General features: G+C 34.9%; 3 protein-coding genes across 9 annotated transcripts in view; 2 read left to right on the top strand and 1 right to left on the bottom strand.

The window, feature by feature from the left end:
* LOC132193608 (centrosome-associated protein 350-like) overlaps positions 1-19294 on the top strand; it is a 117313-nt gene that overhangs the window by 84318 nt on the left and 13701 nt on the right. Inside the window, exon 1 of one of the 2 annotated variants that reach the window (XM_059614378.1) lies at positions 18338-18511. The exons of the other annotated variant lie outside the window; for it this stretch is intronic. Within the exon in view, the coding sequence (XP_059470361.1) occupies positions 18391-18511 (121 nt within the window). The 5' untranslated portion in view covers positions 18338-18390. Of the gene's footprint in view, positions 1-18337; positions 18512-19294 lie in introns of those variants that run through there. 2 annotated transcript variants of the gene reach the window in all.
* On the top strand, positions 97-9526 carry LOC132193622 (poly [ADP-ribose] polymerase tankyrase-2-like). 3 transcript variants are annotated; one of them, XM_059614397.1, is made up of 5 exons: positions 97-238; positions 7825-7963; positions 8027-8213; positions 8268-8521; positions 8613-9526. In XM_059614397.1, the coding sequence occupies exons 2-5, from the start codon at positions 7829-7831 to the stop codon at positions 8688-8690; spliced, it is 654 nt and encodes a 217-aa protein (XP_059470380.1). In that variant the 5' UTR covers positions 97-238; positions 7825-7828; the 3' UTR covers positions 8691-9526. The 3 variants fall into 3 exon arrangements, with proteins under 3 accessions (XP_059470380.1, XP_059470381.1, XP_059470379.1); XM_059614398.1 differs by lacking the exon at positions 97-238 and adding an exon at positions 4512-4532; XM_059614396.1 differs by lacking the exon at positions 97-238 and adding an exon at positions 5101-5196.
* LOC132193609 (uncharacterized) lies at positions 11843-19024 on the bottom strand. Of its 4 annotated transcripts, none has more exons than XM_059614380.1 (12): positions 18928-19024; positions 18076-18668; positions 17789-17970; positions 17653-17731; positions 17397-17605; positions 17168-17340; positions 16977-17109; positions 16704-16923; positions 16367-16647; positions 16087-16313; positions 15949-16036; positions 11843-15224 (listed from the first exon to the last, which is right to left on the bottom strand). In XM_059614380.1, the coding sequence occupies exons 3-12, from the start codon at positions 17928-17930 to the stop codon at positions 11953-11955; spliced, it is 4824 nt and encodes a 1607-aa protein (XP_059470363.1). In that variant the 5' UTR covers positions 17931-17970; positions 18076-18668; positions 18928-19024; the 3' UTR covers positions 11843-11952. The 4 variants fall into 4 exon arrangements, with proteins under 4 accessions (XP_059470363.1, XP_059470362.1, XP_059470364.1 ...); XM_059614379.1 differs by having other exon boundaries at positions 17789-17972; positions 18610-18668; XM_059614381.1 differs by lacking the exon at positions 18076-18668 and having other exon boundaries at positions 18928-19008.

The raw sequence follows: 19294 nt of genomic DNA, 5'->3' as shown, positions 1-19294 counted from the left end.
GCGATTAGCTGCGGAAAATTGCAAAATAGTGTCGCCGATTAAAAACGACAGCAGATCAAAATGTACTCCGTAAGAATAAGTGCACGCAGATGGAAATTAAGATTGCGGCTTCTCTCTTTCTTGCGCGGGAAGAGAGCCAATGACTTATGGCAGGAGCTTGTGCGTGGGACATGATGTGCAGAGAGGAGCAGCATTTCCATAAATCTTAGCCTCGTTTCGAGCTGCGAAAGTGCCGACGGTTTGCATAAATTTATATCTCCAGCGCGAGCGCGTTTCTAGGATTCGCGTGACGAGACTTTCCGCTCAGCTGCTGACACTTCTTGTTCTTCTGCCGCCGGATGACAAAAACAAACCGACGTCTCACTCGCGAGGGACAGATTTATTAACTGCGCGGCAAATTGCGAGCTGCGATTGTGCTAATTGCGCGGCTACTCGAGGTTGAAAAATGCCGGGAACGTCGTTAATTGGCCGCCAAGGTCTTTGGGAATTTATGAAAATATGTATGTGGCGTGGTTTGAATTAAAACTCTTTTTGCGTCGAGAGAAAATTTTATTCCATCCAACATGATAGCAAATAATAATCTTATTCTTTAGATAAATTATGTTTTAATATTTTGAATTGAATGTGTATTAGAAAAAAAGTCATAATTATATTTGATTTGTCTACCTGATGATAATTTATTTATTTATCAGCAATCTCTAAAATTGTCGAGATCATATTCATTATGCTTTGATTAATCTTGATAATTGAAATTTCAGTCAAATTTAAATATTGTCTACACAGAGGCCTCGTGACAATATTTTAATCTTGTAGTAGAAAGTCATGATCGAGGGTTGATTAATGGTAATTTGAATTTAAGATCAGATTTTCCTAGATGGGTTTTGTGAGTTGTTTATTATTTAAGAAATATGTTTTTTATCAACAATAAACAACTCTAAAAACCCATCGAGGAAAGTTGACTTAAAATCCAAATCACCATTAATAATTTTAATTAATTTTGTGGGGTTTTTTGCTTATCATGCCCAGTTCAAATAATGAAAATCAATTAATTTAGCCACTAAATTAAAATTATGGGATGGCTTGACCTTCCCTCATGGGATCAATTTACAGTGAAGGTATTTTTATTTTATTTTTTAATAGAAATTTATAGTAATTTAATAATCACACTTTTTTAAAAGCCTTTGATCTGAAAATGGGATTCAATATTTATTTATTTTTTACTTAAATTTTATTCTTAAATTTTACACCATAAGCATTATTTGAACACCAGGAAAATCATACACATTTTAATGAAGTGTTAAGAAAAATAATTATTACAATTTCTTTTTTTCTATAAAGAGTAATTATGAATGAAGAAAAAAACAAATGGGAAAAATGAATCAACATAAGGTATTTTGAATAAATTATTAATCAAAAATAAAGCAACCGAGCTTGCATCGTTGGAAAGCTATAATTTTAATACAAGAATAAACTATGATACAAATTCCACTTTTTTTTCATTTCTTGTGATAATTGCAATTGAAAAAATTTTTATAAGAACGTGTAGTATTTTTTTTAAATTATTATCCCCATTTTCATTAAAAAAAAAATTAAATTTCCTAACAAATTATAAATAAAAAGAATTATAAATTGTTGTTTTGCAGCAAATCATGGCCAAAAATAGTAAAGCGAGACAAACGAGCGCGACGTCGGCTCGACATTCGCCTATATTTGAGCGGGCGACATTCCAAAAAGATCTGGTTAAACGGCTCACGCAGCCTCACACGTGCTAATAGAGAAAGCCGAGGAGTCGCGCACTCGATCACTCGTCGGTCCGTCCGTTTGGACGCTGGCGAAAAATGGCCCCGACAATAGGTGGGGTCATCGATTATTGATTGATATATAGTGGTCAGATTTCTACACGGGCCGCATCTATCAGCGCCCGAGAAACGCCATTGATCTCGCTGTCAGCGGCACCTCCTTTGTTCCGGCGCTGCCTAATTAGAAATCCGAATATCATTCTCGCCACCGGCGCTCCGAAAATGCACTCGGAATAAATTACGCGCCCATCACTCCAACAACCATCACACTTGCTTAATGTGCCGCCGATTAGATCGTTCTAGAAAATGCAATCGATTTTCTGCTGCAAATGATGATACTTTCATGTGAATCAATGGCTGATTAAAATCTTGATTTTTTTATAAAAAAAAAATCATAATCATGCTTATGGTAAAAAATTGATACGAAAATCTTATACACATCTAATTAAGTCTGTATGCCAACCCTCTTACATTATGTATATCATAACTTATTCCATTCAAATCAAGTCTTTAATTAATTCAACTCCATATCATTTTCTATTCACCAGCAACTGTAGCAGAATTGAATTTTTACTCTTTGTAGTAATCATATGGTTGCAACAATTCAATATATATTTTTTTCTCATTTTGAACGAGTTATTAATTGATTTTAGGTTTTTGATTATGTATATGATATTCAAACAAGAAGCAAAAATAATTTGGAAAATTTAGAATTAAATGAATAAATTTAAATTTAAAAATAATCTAATCCAATAGGTTAATATAAAGGAAAAATTAATTAATTATGTTATTATTAACTATTATTGAGCTATAAATTTTAATAATTACTTACTTTTATGAAGATTTAGATATGGTTGGCACGTTCATAGGAAATTAAGAGTTGTTTAAACATTTTACTTTTTCATTAAAATACAACCAGCAGAATTGCCACTTTCTACAAATTGCGTGACATCTCATGATTTAATTTTGCAGACGTAACTGTGCTAATTTCAACTCGACGATTATTTAACAAAAAGAAAATTGTTTTACAATTACCGGCTAAAAAAAAGAGCTTGAAGGTTTACATAAATAACGAGAGTATATAGGAAGCCTCAGTCAGTACAATCTCAGCCAATGAGTCATTAATTTTTATAAATAATTATTTCAGATAAAAAAAGAACCAGTGTTCAATTTTAATTAAATTTGAAAATTGTCTCTGTTGTTCTCTTGCATCAAACAATTGTAATTTCTACAAAATTGCCTTTTTAACACATTCGAGATTGTGTGTACTTATGAAAGCAGAAAGTGAACGCTGCATATTTATTTTACAATTGCACGCTGTAACGTGCGCGGCAAAAACATCTTATTACATATTATTACTATATTGTTTGCACGTATCACTCACTTTTTTCATGTTCCTGGAACTTCTCCGCAGCCGCAATAAAATCTTAAGCAACAACTCTGCTCACGTAACTTGCGATGATAATTAAAATTATCACATGAAAATAAAACTTCACACTTTTCCGAATGCGCGGCGTGTTTTTCTTGCTGGAAATATAGGTCGAAATGCGCATTTTATCGAGTTGGTTGGGAAGCGTGTGAAATTTTATTATTCACGGGACAATAAAAATTATTACGAGAGAGTGAAAAATAAATAAATCACAAGCAATTTTTGCCTTTTCCCGCAATTGTTTCCAATTATTTACAGACGGAGAGAGTGACAAGAAAAATAAATCGCGCACGACTCGAATAAAACAATCCAAGGCAATTTCACGGCAGAAAAGCGTTTTTCGGGAGTGGCGTTGCGAAAAGTCGCAATTCATCAAAATAATGGCCTGAAAGTACGACTCGGATAAAAGAGGAAAAAATTGACGTTTCATTACTGCAACGATAACTCACCGTCGGTGCCGAGATTATTAATCACCGTGTCTGAGGGAAAATGTAAAATTACATTACGCAAGCCGAAAAGTCGTATGTGCGCTTGGAAAAAAATTCGCAAATTTAGAAACTCGACGGCGCCGTCAACAGCAGAGATTATTTTTCAACGGTTGTTAAAAATAATTACCGCCGAGTGGAGAAGAAGTGCTAATAAAAAGCAATTAACATGCATATTACCCGAAGAGCACTCGACCCGCTCTCAGAAAGTTGCCCACCGTTTTTCACTTTGGCCGTTTAATTATCCAGAATACGCTTTCCCGTAAAATCGAATCACCTACGTACTCGATTATTTGCAGGCGGCATTCGGTTTTTAGTAAGGCAGGCGAGCATAAGTGCCATAAATCGAGCGCAATTAATTATTCCTATTACGGGGACAGCAGGGAACCGTCTTAAATTACACGCACACATGTACAATTATTATTAATTTTTCCTCAAGATTTATAAGCCTTTTTCCTTCTCTGTTAAACTACCTTCCATATCATAGATTTAAATCTAATGTATTCTAATTGTTATGAAATCAAGGAGGGTGCCAATCAGCCAAGAACTTAAGGGTGAAAGAAATGCGCAAAAGCCAGTGGAATATTATTTTCCAAAGGAGGCGTTTATGGAATACGAAAAACTCACCCATTTTGTGAGATTTACGAATTTGCCCTAGACAAAGTTGCCATGAGAAACATTTATGAGATAAGAAAACAATGAATTCTCTTTCCGAAGGATATCTCATTATCAGTAAAGCAATGCAATTCTGTTGCGTCCGTCAAACTCGGCTAGCTAATTGTATTGCCGATCGCCACCATGGCCATTGATTCTGCCGTGGCAAGTGACAACCTTTCAAAATCGATGTTTGTTTATTTTTTTGTGCGTGCATAGCCAATTTGTTGTGAATCTGGGCGTCTTCTCGTCTTGCGTTTTTTTTTTCAAAGCTTGCATATGTTAATGACACACACTCGGTGCTGTCAAAGTTCTTTTTGCCTAACTGATATAATTATGCTCTATCACACGTTTACATTTATATGAAGAGCCGGATATAGTTTTCTTTTTCTCTTTTCAACAATAAAACCTCGCATAATCCATCAAGGAAAATCCGACTTTAAATTCAAATCATCATGATTTTTTTTTTATCCAAGCTCAAAGAGCGTTGAGGTAGGTTTTGGGCAAGAACGCTTTTTGACGATTTTGATAACGAGTTATTCATTGCTAAATCATTTAGAATTTAGACTTTTGCGCAAGGACACTTTTCTTATCTAATCTCTGTAGCCAATTTGCTTTTTAATGTGAGATAAGATAAAAAAAAACAACCTTTACTTCTGTTATCAAGCAACCAACTTATTTTACGGACACTCCACTCATCACTTCGTACGGTAGTTTTTCATTTAATTATGTTACTAAAAATATTGGAGGGTATTCATTATATACTAAAGCTATCTGGGGATAAACTTATCACCGGGTTTACTTGGCCGTACCAAATTTTTATCCCTAGGTATACAGCTACACATCATCTATCCCATTGGGAAACTTGCGCTTTAGGAGAACATTACTTTTGTTAAATTTAAAAATTTTTAATGGGTGCGTCCAGGATAGATTTGAGGGTAAATGTTAAAAGTTTTTCTTGAAAACATGCCATTCCAATTTTCAAGTATGTTGTTGGGGTGGTCAAGAGGCCTCGCTCACCAAATTTTCAAGTCAAAATATGGGGTACTTTTCCGGGAAATCAGATTTTTCCAAAAACAAAAAATACGGAATATCTTTGCTCCTATTGAGAAATGATTAATGATCTTTTCACTTCCAAGCGTAACTTTTTACGTTCGACAACTTTTCTGTTGACAACTTTTGCGTAGGTCAAAGGTCAAGGTCACTAAATTGCAAATTTCACTTTCTGACGCAATTTTCGCAAAAATGCACCCCTCAGAAATTTTTCGCAGTATAGGAAAAAATGTAGCCCCAAGTGTGTAGAACAACATCCTTGATTTTCAGAATGGCATTATTTTTAGTTTTTTAATTAATTTTAAATGAACATTAAAAAACAGTGAAAAATCGCTTTTCCGCAATAGAAAGTAATTTTCAAACAGCGATAACTCAGTTTCTGTTAGAGATACGCAAAAATGTTACAGAACAGAAAGGATTTTTTTTACTTTTTGCATCTAATGATGTACTATTTATACAGGTCAGGTCACTTGGGGTCATTGACCTCAGTGACCTGTGACTTTAAAGAGCAGTTTATTGAATATTTGACACATAGTTAGGAAGAACTAATTTATGGAATGCTTTTAATAAGTTCATTTCCCACAAATTATATTTTGAGGTCACAGGTCACTGAGGTCAATGACCCCAAGTGACCTGACCTGTATAAATAGTACATCATTAGATGCAAAAAGTAAAAAAAAATCCTTTCTGTTCTGTAAAATTTTTGCGTATCTCTAACAGAAACTGAGTTATCGCTGTTTGAAAATTACTTTCTATTGCGGAAAAGCGATTTTTCACTGTTTTTTAATGTTCATTTAAAATTAATTAAAAAATTAAAAATATTGCCATTCTGAAAATCAAGGATGTTGTTCTACACACTTGGGGCTACATTTTTTCCTATACTGCGAAAAATTTCTGAGGGGTGCATTTTTGCGAAAATTGCGTCAGAAAGTGAAATTTGCAATTTAGTGACCTTGACCTTTGACCTACGCAAAAGTTGTCAACAGAAAAGTTGTCGAACGTAAAAAGTTACGCTTGAAAGTGAAAAGATCATTAATAATTTCTCAATAGGAGCAAAGATATTCCGTATTTTTTGTTTTTGGAAAAATCTGATTTCCCGGAAAAGTACCCCATATTTTGACTTGAAAATTTGGTGAGCGAGGCCTCTTGACCACCCCAACAACATACTTGAAAATTGGAATGGCATGCTTTCAAGAAAAATTTTAACATTTACCCTAGTCTTTCCTGGACGCACCCTAATATTAAAAAAAGTTTTTTTTTAATTTTTTTTTAATTTTCTAGGAAGTTTTCATAGTGAGTTTTTTTTATGAAGTAAAAAAATCTGAGTGTAAAATGTAATTTATTTTTAGCATTATTTTAATTTTTTTTCAGCTGTGGTGCAACTATAGTTCAGTGCCCCTTGGCAATAATCAAATTTACATCAACATTTACAGACAAACAATGAGAATGAACGCGTTTTTTTTTTTAAGGAGGCTCACCCACACAAGGACCTGATTTAACCCTTTTGTTTCCTAGATAGGAGCTTTTGCACTGGAATATTTTTCTTTTTCATACGAATATCCTCGTTTCCTATTTTTTCAACTGCTCCTTGAGATGAAAACACTTTTTGCAAGTTTCTGTTAGCTTTTTTATCCTCTTTATAAAGTACGAACTTGGGTTCTCAGGGTGTAAATTATCCGAATTTGATGAGCAGCTCTTTGTTTTAAAAATCTAAATCAACATTTTTCCTTTCTTGCGAAGGTGTCAGAGGGGTTTCTTTTATCATGGGTTTATAAAAAATTTACTAATATACTTAGTAATATTTATTATACTTTTATTCCAAAATAGAAAAATTAAAAACAAATTAATATAATAAAAAAATTATAACAAAACAAATAAATATTTAGAATATTTAAAATTATAATAAAATAAATTATTTAACGAAAATAAGTTGGATAATAAATAAAATAATTAGTAAATCTTTAATCTTTATTTGATCTATAATTTTTCCGAGAAAAGAAATAAGTAAACCCTTTGGTGAAAAAATATTACACTCAAGTTTAATTATGCATCAAAATGTTTTCCCAAGCGCGAGTTCCCCTGCTTTCAAGCCAAGCGACAGTGGCGCCACCACCAGAGTGGCCATTTTTTGAAGTTTCCGCTGAATAGGTGTAGGGTCTGTGGAACCGCTCCCCGTCGATCTGGGCATAAGACCAAGGGTTAAAAATAATACGGTGCAAAGAGACGTTATCCTAGATTCTGATTTGCTTGCTCGGTGTTTTTGCTAATTTTCAACAGGCCTTACATTAGTATTGTCGAAAATTCGCAACTTGAATTTTGTTTGTGAGAAACGTTTTCATGGCTTCGCCTCAAAGAGAAACGTTTGTTAACAACAATGATGATATTAAATTATTATTGCAAACAGAAATATGCATCCCAGAAGATGGTCCGATGGAATCGAGCTAGAAGAATTATCGCCAGAAAGAGGTGGTTATCAATTTGCTAATGAGAGAGTTCAAAGTACAATAAACCACGACGAGGTTGAGAGTTTTGATATCGAAAGTGTAAGGAACAATTGCAAACAATAGTAAAACTTAAGTTGAATTAAAATTTTAAATAATTTTTAGGTATATAGAATTAAGAACAAGTACAGTTGGAATCGATATAGAGAGAGGAGGGCGCAAATCAGCCAAGACCTGGGGGGTGCGTGGGTCAAAGAAATGCGCCTCTTTCATGGCTCACTTCACGCAAAGAAAATTGCCACTGAAGGCTTTGACCGAGGATTCGCCAAAAAATCGGGAATGTTTAGAGACGGTGCGAGAAATTTTTTTCAATGTATATTTTCTGAAATAAAATTTTGTTAAGTAGGCGTCTATTTAGCGGAACATTCATCCAAAAGCAACCACTACGCTTTCGGTGCCTTCAAGAATTGTGAAAAGCACAATGATTTGCGTTGCGAGGTTTGCATCAGACGAATTTTGATTTGTAGAGTTGCGTTGGGTAAAATCTATGAGACAAAGAGGACCGTGAAAGTTCTTCCTGAAGGATATCATTCCGTCAAAGCCATACCAAATGATGGTTTTCTGTTGCGTCCTGAGTACATAATTTACCATGACGATCAGGTATGGAAATATTATATAAATAAATGCTGAAAAAAGAAAATGCTCCAGAAAAAAGCTTGATGTAATCTAATGCACACTTTTTTTTAAACAGGTATATCCCAGCTATTTGGTAGAGTACACTGCCAAGTATAAGAAGTCGACTGCAAAGGAAGAATGTGTTATTGCTTGAGTATTTTGAAATGTAGATAACAAAAGATCTAACCCTGAATCAACCTGGAAACGATGAGTTGCGGTTTATGGAAAATTAATTGGGGATATTCACATGCGAAGTAGGCACCAGCAAATTGCATTAGCTTGCATTTATTTTCTAGAAGTGTGTAAATATGCGAAAAAAATCCCCTCAGTTAATGTAAATATAAGATTGGAGCTTGCTTTCCACAAGCCCAAAAAAGGGCACAGGCCAATAAAAAATTTTGTCTTGGCCTGACAAAAATAAAAAAAATTTGCTCTTATTGTTAGTGCAAAATAATCAAAGTACTGAGGGGATTTGTTCATATATTTACACAGCTAAATGCAAGCTTATGCGATTTTCTGGTGGTAACTTCGCATGTGAATACCCCCAATTATTTTTCCATAAACCTAAACTCAGCCTTCCCAGGTCTATTCAAGGGTAAAATCTTTTTGCCGCATTTGATATATTGGAGCAATAACACGTTATAGATTATTTTGCACCTCCTAAATGCAAACAGAGTGGCCAGCGAGTGACCTGTGCCAATTCATAAATTGTCAGTGTTGCAGCAAAATCTTATATTAACCGTTGCGAATTTGTATAATGGTCTGCCCATGGCGCTGAGGGTAGAGAGGCTCGATATGCAGTTTTTGTACGTGAATTGAAATAATTTATTAAGTGAAAAAGCTTAATTGTTATCAGGAAAACCGTGATTTTTTGGCAGAATTAAATATTGAGCGTTGTTTTGTCTCCATTCTAAGCAATTTACAGGCGATTGGAAGGTTTATTACATATGTAATAATATTGTAAAATAAAAATTTATTTATTTTATGGAATTAATTAAAATTCTAATTTTAACGTGAGCCAATAAGGGTGGTTTCCTTACAGAGGATTCACTTGACATCGAGTGCAACACATTATATTGCGACTAACAAAATTGGTGACAGTGGCGCGGGAGATATCTTCGGGGCGTCTTCTCTTTTTATGTGTAGGGCGCTTGCTGTGCTCATGTATACCTAATAGTTTTTAATAATTTCTTCAACTTTTTTATCATATTATTTCTTAATTAAAAGAAAATAATTTATTATATAATTAATAATACCTAATACCAATACCCCATCAAGATTCACACAATAAAAAAATCGGAACACTGCATTTAGCCTGGAAACACATTTTTTTACTTTGATATAATACAAAATTAGTTACTCTATGGCAAATGAGCATAAACATTGTACAATAAAATATTAATAAATATTAATCGCTTTTGTATTATAATATTTTACGTAGAAAATACCAACAGAGCAGTGTTCCAAAATATATTACAAAATCGCAAATTTAAATATTACATGAGTCATTTATTCTGGCCTTCTAAAGCGGCTTAAAATTTAGGAATTTTTTTAAGTTAGAAATAATTAATTCCTCTTAATTTTCTTAACTTGCTTGTAATACTATAACATTTGTCACCATAATTTCATCATTCATTTTTCCGCGCAATTAATGCAGAAATTCTGCTGCAATAATTAAAGCGTTTCCAAACAGCCAATCAGCGGATTTCTCAACGCGAGACAATGCTAATTCTCACCTAAAACCGCGGCCGTTTCGTGCGTGTATCATAATCATAACAACGAATCGACCTGGCGCGACCGCTCCCATTATATAACAACCGATGCAAGAGTGGAAGCGACGCGGCGCTTTTAACAAGAAGCTCGGACAAAATGAATGTAATTCGGCGTGCCGCAGTTATATAAAATATTACAAACTGCGCTGTAAAGCGCTCGGGGGACAAATTGCGTCGGTCGGTGGCTCGGCGGCGGATAATTGCTTCCTCAAGAAAGAGAGACGTGCACACTTGCCGATCCAAGAAATTTCTCTGCAGCTCCCACGGAGAAAAAGTAGTCTGGCCGAGATGAACCGCTGAATTTTTACGAACACCGCTGACCACCGAAGGCACCCGATCCGCCAAGAAGTTTACGACGCTAATTGTCCCAGGGTGCCGCGGCCGTCGCGTTTCCTGCTCCTTTGCTCGAGATTCGCGAAAAACACGGATGTGCCACCGCCCCAGTTATTGTTTTATTGCCGCGTCTGGCTCTTATTATGCAACGGCACATTGCGCCGCCAATATCGAACAAAATTGCAAGCTTATAAGGAGGCCTTGTTTTTTGTGGTGATTTTTTAAGTATTTGCTCTTACACGTCCATTAAGATACTCATTTCAAGGCATATTAAAAACAAAAAAAGTTAGAAATGAAGCAACCTCTTGCAAGCTATGCAATGCCGCCGTACTCCGCTGTTAACTGGGTTGCTTTCGCTGGTGCTTTACTCCAAAAATAATTTGAATTATTTATTTCTTTAATCTTCTTTCACTAAATATGGCACGTAATAATAAATGTGCCTTTCATTATTTTATCATGAAAAATTGTTATTAACGCGCTATTGTACTGTGGTGGAAAATTTAGAAATTTTAAAAACATTAAAAATGCAAGTAATTTGACACTGGAATCGAAATACACGCCATTCTTGAAGAAAAAATTAATCGTACAAAATTTAAATGTTATGAAAAATAAGAAATATGAAATTTAAAAAAAAAAAAAAATCACCTGGACTTGAAAATATTTGTCCACAGTGTGAAAAATGTTGAAAACTTTCCTACTCGAATGAATACATTTTTTTATCACAAACAAGGAGAGCGTATAAATAAATTTAAATTATTGAAATAGAGTTGTAATCTGTTCCAAAAATCCAAAATTAGATTTCTCCAATATTTATCGATAAAAAAAATAAGATAACATACTTATCTTAGTGAATATTATTATTTTTTCTAAAATTATTTTATTCTATCAAGAAAATATTCTAAATATACCCTTGTTTTAAGAGCACTTGAAAAAACTTGAAATAGGGTCACAGACCGTTATCAAAACTGGTTGTATATTATTTTTCAACGAAAAAATATTATAACTTAACTCTATAGGAGCGTCAAAATACAAAATGTTAGCTCGGCTAAATCAATTTCCTTGTTAAAAATACGTTTACAACAATCCTAATTACATTTAATGTAGTGTAAAATTTTTATTTTTCGATGAAATCATTTCTCGCGGAGTTACAAATGTCTATGTAATTAAGGGTTTTAATATTATGTTGTAATTTAAAACGAATATTTTAATTTTGAAATAAAAAATTACTATTATTTTATATTCTTTAATTATTAAGACTAAAAATACAAAGGAATTTTTAAATTCAAATCATGATATATCATTCTTGAAAGGCTATATAAGCAATTGATGAGGTGTTTGACCATCCACATCTTGCACCAAATCATCTACTCCATTTTCCAAGAGCCACTCGAAAAGTTTAAAATTCTTCTGCTTGGCTGCGAGATGCAGCGCATTTTCGTTTCTATTTGTTTTTGTATGGATCAGCTCAGGAGTTTTCTCATGCAAAAATTGAACTATTTCAAGAGCCATAGAATCACTGAAAGATGAAAAGTGCAAAGCATTCCAACCATTGTTGTCCACTAAGTCGATCTCAACACCCATTTTATCAACTAACCATTTGCATGCAGCAAATATCCCCTTTGCCGCAGCGCAATGGAGCACCGTTTTATTTGCCTTCGTTTTTTGCATTATTAAATCATTCATCAGATGCAGATATTTGAATTCTTTTGAAAGATTATAAAGTTCTGGATACAAGTGCAGTACGTTCTCACCTTCCTTGGTCACTGAGGTTATGAGCTCAGGGTCAAAATCGACTAGTATTTTGACCAACTCCGTATTTTTCTCTTTCGCTGCAATATGTATTGCATTCCATCCGTCACTATCCTCGGCTCTCAAATCCAGGCCCCCCGCCACCAGCATTTCATATGCTGCCTTATCTTTTACTCTGTCTGTTGCCAAACAATTTGCAGCAGCTATGTGGAGAACCGTCTTCCCATCCTTCGTCCTCTGCTTGATCAATTCCGGGGCTTTCTTTTGCAAATAATGAATTAATGTTTGCGACAGCGAAAAGAAGAATGTGTCAACGGCATAGTGAGCTGCATTCCACCTTCTATCATCAATAGCATAAAGGTCAACTCCTTCAGTCACCAGAAATATTAACAAATCCAAATTTTTAGCTCTTACAGCGAAATGCAACACCATTTGGTTTGATTGGGTTTTTTGTTTGATCAAATCTTTGTCTAATTTGTGCAAGTATTCAATTAATTTTTTTCTTGATGATTCGAGTATTATTTTTCCTGTTGGACTTAACGTCACAGACATCACACTGTTACTGTGATCTGCGAATGCTAAGTGCATGACGTTCTCGCCTGCATCGGTCAAAGATTTAATGAGATTATTGTCTCTTTCGAGGAAATACTGAACTAACTCTAAATTTCCCACTATGACGGCGTGTTGAAATGCTTTCAATCCATTTGCATCCTCGTCGTTAACGCCGAGGCTAAAGTTTTCAACCAGCCAGCGGCACATAGCAGTTGCTGTTGAAAATTTGAGTATTTCTGTCTCTTTTGATACATCGTGCAGCACTTCAACGTCAACTGCAAAGGCTCCTGGATACAGTTCGTGGTATGTTGCGTGCAAAAACTTTGCAACAGCGAAATATATATATTTCATGGAAATTCTGAATATTTTTGCTACTAAGTTTTCAGTAGGTTCTGTTTTAGTTTTGAGGAGTGCCTTTACCGTTTCCACTTTTAAATCAGAATACCTGGTGTTATCTATGAATTCTTCGTTATGAAAAGAACTGTCAGTTTGAGCACCGTGTTCAATGAGTAGGTCAACGCACTCAACACTGTTATTAAACACTGCATATTTTAGAACGATAGGTTCAAAACGCGTATCAAACAATCCTTCGTCTAAAACTAATCTCAACAACTCGTTAAGATTTCTTGAAGCTATTATTGTTACTTCGCTCTGTATTTTTTTACTTTCACGAGCTAGATCCCTCAAGGGTAGATCATATTGTAAACATTTTTCTTTCAGTGCTGAAAAAAGTTTTACAAAGTTGTTTCTAATTACACTAGCAAGTATTTCAATGCCAGCAATATGAGGCTCTTTTAGGGTTTCAAATGCCCCCAAATCAAGCAGTTCCAAAGCGATTACTTCGCTTTTATCACAAGCCTTTTCAAACATTGCGTTGCTATCAGCGCAATGAAATATGCCTTGTCTTTCGGTTGTTCCAAAGGTAACCTGTTCCTGAACGATTTTGAACATGGTTGGCAGATTTTCTTCAATTATGATTTGCAAGTGCAAGCTGGAGTAAATATTCTTTTTTAGTATTTTGAAGAAATCAGGGTCGTCATCCAGTTTCAATGAAGATATTTTCACCTCAACAAACCTACGAACTTGTTGGAATCCAACTGTGAATAAATTGAACGGCATATCCTTATTTTTTTTCACCCAGTCGATGTAATGACTAGCTGCGAGGAATTCCATGAATGATTGGTGTACAAACTGGACGTTTTCATTAAAAACCATAACTATTCCATTGTTTTTAGGTTTCAGGGTTCTTGAACTCTTGCCATTCAGCAGAAGGAATTCAGCAGAAAACTCTTTTAGTTGTTTGACACGTTTATAAAGTGTATCCATGAAGAGAGGGTTCTTTTCATTGAAACGTCCCAATGCAAACCGCATTTTTTTGTCGACGATTTTCTCGTAAATATCGTACAAGTTAAGTACACTTTCAAATTCTTGGTCTGTAATTTCAGATATCAATTTTAAATGAAGGGGGTTGCCGAGAATATCACCAGAACCATTATCAATATAGAATTTGATCTGGCGCTCACATGCATCTTCATCGTTTTTAGAAATCATTTTGAATAATTGAATCTGCTGAAAATATTCAAGATGACAAATTTTCGCCGATTTAACTCTTCCGATCTTTTTAAGAATCGCCCCTTCCTCGTTTGGTCGCGTTGAAATCCACATTGGAACGTTTGAAACTTTTGTTTCAACAAACAAATTTAGCACCTGTTGTCGGTGTTCAGGGCATATTTCATCAAATCCATCAAACATCACGATTATTTTTTTCTCTTCGATCAAGTTTTGGATATCTTCTTTTCGAATTCCTGTTTCGTGAGAAACTATAAAGGCAAGTGATGGTGCCTCTCTGTTATTTATTTTGGCTGCAGAGAAAAGTTCATAGGTGTGGATGAGAGAAACTGTGTAAACCTTAAATCCACCTTCCAGTTTCCTCTGCAAATCAAAAGCGATTTCGCGCATCACTGTGGATTTTCCAGAGCCAGGCACTGACGAAAGAAGCCAAATTTTATTTTCTTTGAGGTGTGATGCGTGTTCCATGAATATTTCGTAGCTGATTTTTATAAATTCAGAATTTTCGAAGTCCGTAAGTTCAAAATAGGGTTCAATGAAGTGCCTCTCCAATACTGGAAAACTCAGAAGGTACGGCAAAGTTGAAACTAGCATCGCTTTTGAGCCATCTCCGCAATTCGACCTCACGAGTAAATCACTCAGCAGCTCTTGCAAGCTCCTCTCGATCGTAATTTCCTTACACTCAAACACTTTTAAAAATGCTTGGATGATATCTTTCATGGGATTAATCGTAATTAAATTATTAAAAATCTTTGAAACGTTAATAGGTAGTCCACGATTGAAGTTAGCGCGAACGAACTTCGCTGAGTGAACAGTGAATTGTCGCGCTAAATTTTTGTTCGCTTGAAGTGTCCACGATTGAAACATAGTGATAGCGCGAAATTACGTTACTATCAATCACGTCACAAGTAAAAAAATAATTAAACTTATGTAACTTAAAAAAATTAATTTTTTCCTAGAATGTTATAAAACATATTTGAGAGCTTACTGAAAAATTAAATCTACAAATCGGGAGAAAATTAAAGATTCGCTTGAAGCGTCCACGATTGAAATATGTATAACGTTGTTAGCGCGAAATTACGTCACTATTACGACACAAGTAAAAAAAAGATAAATAATATATATATATATATATATATATATATATATATATATATATATATATATATATATATATATATATATATATATATATATATATATATATATATATATATATATATATATATATATATATATATATATATATATATATATATATATATATATATATATTACTTGTGACGTAATAGTGACGTAATTTCGCGCTAACAACGTTATACATATTTCAATCGTGGACGCTTCAGCGAACGAAAAAAGTTCGCGCGGCGATTCCGTTCGCTCAGCGAAGTTGGTTCCCGCGAACTTCAATAGTGGACTACCTATAATAGTACTCACTCTTATCTTGGAGGATAAATACAAGCCAACCACTGTGATTGGTGGCCTGGATTAATTTATCCCAATTATATAGTTCTGTAGTCTGTGTCTAGAAAAGAAAATCATTAATAACTCTTACACTTCATTTTCTCGAAGTACTATTGTATTGCTGTCAGAAGCCATGTATTTTGTATCAACCAAGAAGAAGAGCTTAGGTTTGCCGATCCAGCCGTCGTTTTTCGGCCCCAGAAGTCCGTGAATCAACTCGCCTATGGGCTTATTAACATTTTCATTCAAGCGAACGCAAACTTCTCCGTCTTTCAGCTCAATGAGCTCGGCAAAAATAAAGGATGCAAAGCAGCCGTAATCATCCCAACATACACTTTCTGAAAACATCATTATTGCGTTAAAATTTAATGTATTTACTAAGTAAGTGTACTTGATTTGCTGAAATAATGATTCAGGCGTGCCTCGTCGATCTCCACTAACATTGTTTCAAAGCCAAGTTTGTTTTCTAAAGCTCTGTCAAGGTTTTGAATCACATCATTATTCTTGCTTCCTTGCTTGAAAATCAGTGCACGTCTGTGTCTGAGAATAGCTTTCTTGTTTTGCCAATTATAATTAATTGATCGATGTTCATCAGACTGGTCGTTTTCTGTGCTTCGATTTATCCCTTTGGAATCCGCTCCAGTTTGCGGAAAACTTGCTGCAATTTTTCCACTATTTAAAACGTCTTTTTTAATGATTTTGAACATTAAAAAATGTGCCGCTCTTACTTATCAAGGCAAGAAAATGTGAATTTTCTGTCTTGTGAATATATTTTGAATTCAGGCGTTTGTCCTTCGCCACAAAACGTCATCCTAGTCTTCAAGTGAATTCTGTTTTGCACGCCTGTCAAAAACTTTACAACACTTTCGCTTTTTCTCATCTCGTTCAATTGTTCGCACGAAAATTTAACCATCCAGGTGCCTCCGCCGTCCCGATTCGACTTAGTTGCTGTTTATAAATAAAACCGTTATTAGAATTTCCATTGATTCTCAGACAATTACTTTCAACAGTTGAATAAAAGATGACCAAATTTGGCAATTTGGGCTCTAACAAGACTCTGCTTGAATTTTCATTTGGAAACTGTCGGACATCGTCAGGTTTAAAAACTTCGTCTACCAAGCTGCCTCTGCATGGCTGTAATAATTTTAAATTTGGTACCAATATTAATTTTGTATTTGCTTTTGAAACTTACTCCAAGAAAAACTAACTTGAGGCTCCCAGGAAATGTTTCTTTTAGTGCATGAAAAACTTCTTTGGCGTTGAACGTCTCATATTGATCAGAGAGGTGAGGGGTGTCTGTAGAAATCACCCCTTTTTCTTTTCCGTGAGACAATATGTACAAAACGAACACCGACGGTGCCTGTTCTGAAATTTGATTTTTTGATTGGTTTTACTGTTTTTAATATTTTAATTTTTTTAACCCTCTGAAGAGAAGTATTGCTTTAGTATTTGTCCATCGGCGAGCAGATCTAACAGATCTTTCTTCTTTGGCGATAACCACTCGCGAAATCTACAGTTTCTTTTTTCCTCAAAAGTTTCCCTCAGATTCTGAACGTCCTTCTCGTCTCCTGGCCGTGGCGAATCATCTGTGCCACCCTTAAAATCGTAGTGTGCCACAAACACAAAAACACTTTGGAAGAAAGTTTTAAAAATAGCTAGACATCAACATTTCTTTACTTGTCCGCGTTTTTCTCTCCTTCTTCAGTCTCAAAGAATCCGAGTCTTGCCGGCCCATGGGGGGAGCCAAGAGCAGATCCTGCGAAATCGTAAAATTATGGTCAATTTTCTATTTATATTAATACAATTTATATACCATGTGCTATAGCTGTATCGAGTGTGAAAGATATCGGCATTATGCGCCCTAGGATAATAGAGATACACTGTGAACCAAATTTTAATAGCCAAACCAATGGGGTCTTGATATTGAGAAATATCCGAAACAGAAGCGCACGCATTATGGCTCAAAAAGTACCGCTTTTGATTGGCTGTTGGTTTCTGTGGAGCAAATTTCAAATTTTCACCAGCGTGTGAAAGTGACACTATCAAATAAAATAAACGAAAAAGCATTAATCTGTAAAAATAATAGCAAAAATCACATACCTGGGACCAGTTTATGAGTGCGGCGCCTTTTTCGAGTGGTCGGCTGAACGAGAAAATTCCCCATTTGCCTCAATTCGTTGAGATACGGTAACGATTCATGAACATTTTCGCCTTTCTCGCCATTTTCTTTCTTCCAAGGACTTGTTGGGCACAAGGGCAGCGGCGAGTGATAAGAGAAAGAGAGTGTTGGTGGGAGCGCATTCCAATGCTGCTGCATTGGGCAGGTAGCGCTCCCTCCCAACCCTCCTCATTTCCTTTTCCCTCGCCGGCTGCCCAAGCGCTGGCAACTCCAGAAACTTCCTCGCTGGAGGAAAAATGGCGAATCGGGCAAAAATATCAGCAATCAACCCATATCTCACCGAATTAAGGCGAATAATGGATTTTATCGCCGCACCGACCACTCGAAAGTGTCACTGCACTCATCGACTCGCCTCAGGTAGGTGAATTTTTTCGTTATATAATTTTCTATTTTTTAAAGAAATTGCTTCTAAAATTATGTCTTTCGTTTTTCGTAAAATAAATTGCCACTCCCCTTCCGGTACTAGAAGCGGACGCATCTGACCACTATTCGAATCGAGACCCCATTGGCCAAACTGCAGAAAATTAAGATACGAAGTTCAAAATTTGCAATTAATTTTATTATTTTTTATTAATAAATGATCAGCTCTTATCAGGATCACTTAAGGCCCTCAAAGTTTAAATCTGATAATTGCACAGATTTGTTAAAACCTGGTTAAAACCAAACTTTGGGTTATGATAAAAATTCGTGGATTTTGAGTTTTGAATTTTTTATACCAGTAGTATTTGAAGTCTTCTTCCTGTTAAGGGAAAAAATATAAAATTAATTCTCACCTCGTGAATGAAATATTTAAATTGGAGACAAAATTTCATCCAGCCTTAATTATCTGCGACATCTTTTATGGCAATGAAAACGACCAATACCACGAATTATTAAATTTTGCTATCTGGTTTTTTTAGTGATAATAAAAAAGCTGGTTGAGATAAAAAAAAGTCTATACTCTATACTTTAAAACTATACACTGCGCAGTAAATTTTTTGTGTCAGAGATTCTGAAGGAAGATTATAGGTTCTCTATCATTTTGCTAATTAATAATTTATTATCCTAAATAGGCCTAAAATTAAAAAAGATGATAAAACAAAAAATTACTTCATGTTTTGTCTGAATTTTTTAAGTATACACTTTGATGCCTTTTTGTGG

This window comes from Neocloeon triangulifer, unplaced genomic scaffold (assembly GCF_031216515.1).
Source record: "Neocloeon triangulifer isolate White Clay Creek 2 clone unplaced genomic scaffold, ASM3121651v1 ptg000004l, whole genome shotgun sequence".
In the NCBI taxonomy this organism is placed as follows: domain Eukaryota; kingdom Metazoa; phylum Arthropoda; class Insecta; order Ephemeroptera; family Baetidae; genus Neocloeon; species Neocloeon triangulifer.
This window is presented reverse-complemented; position numbering and strand designations above follow the sequence as displayed.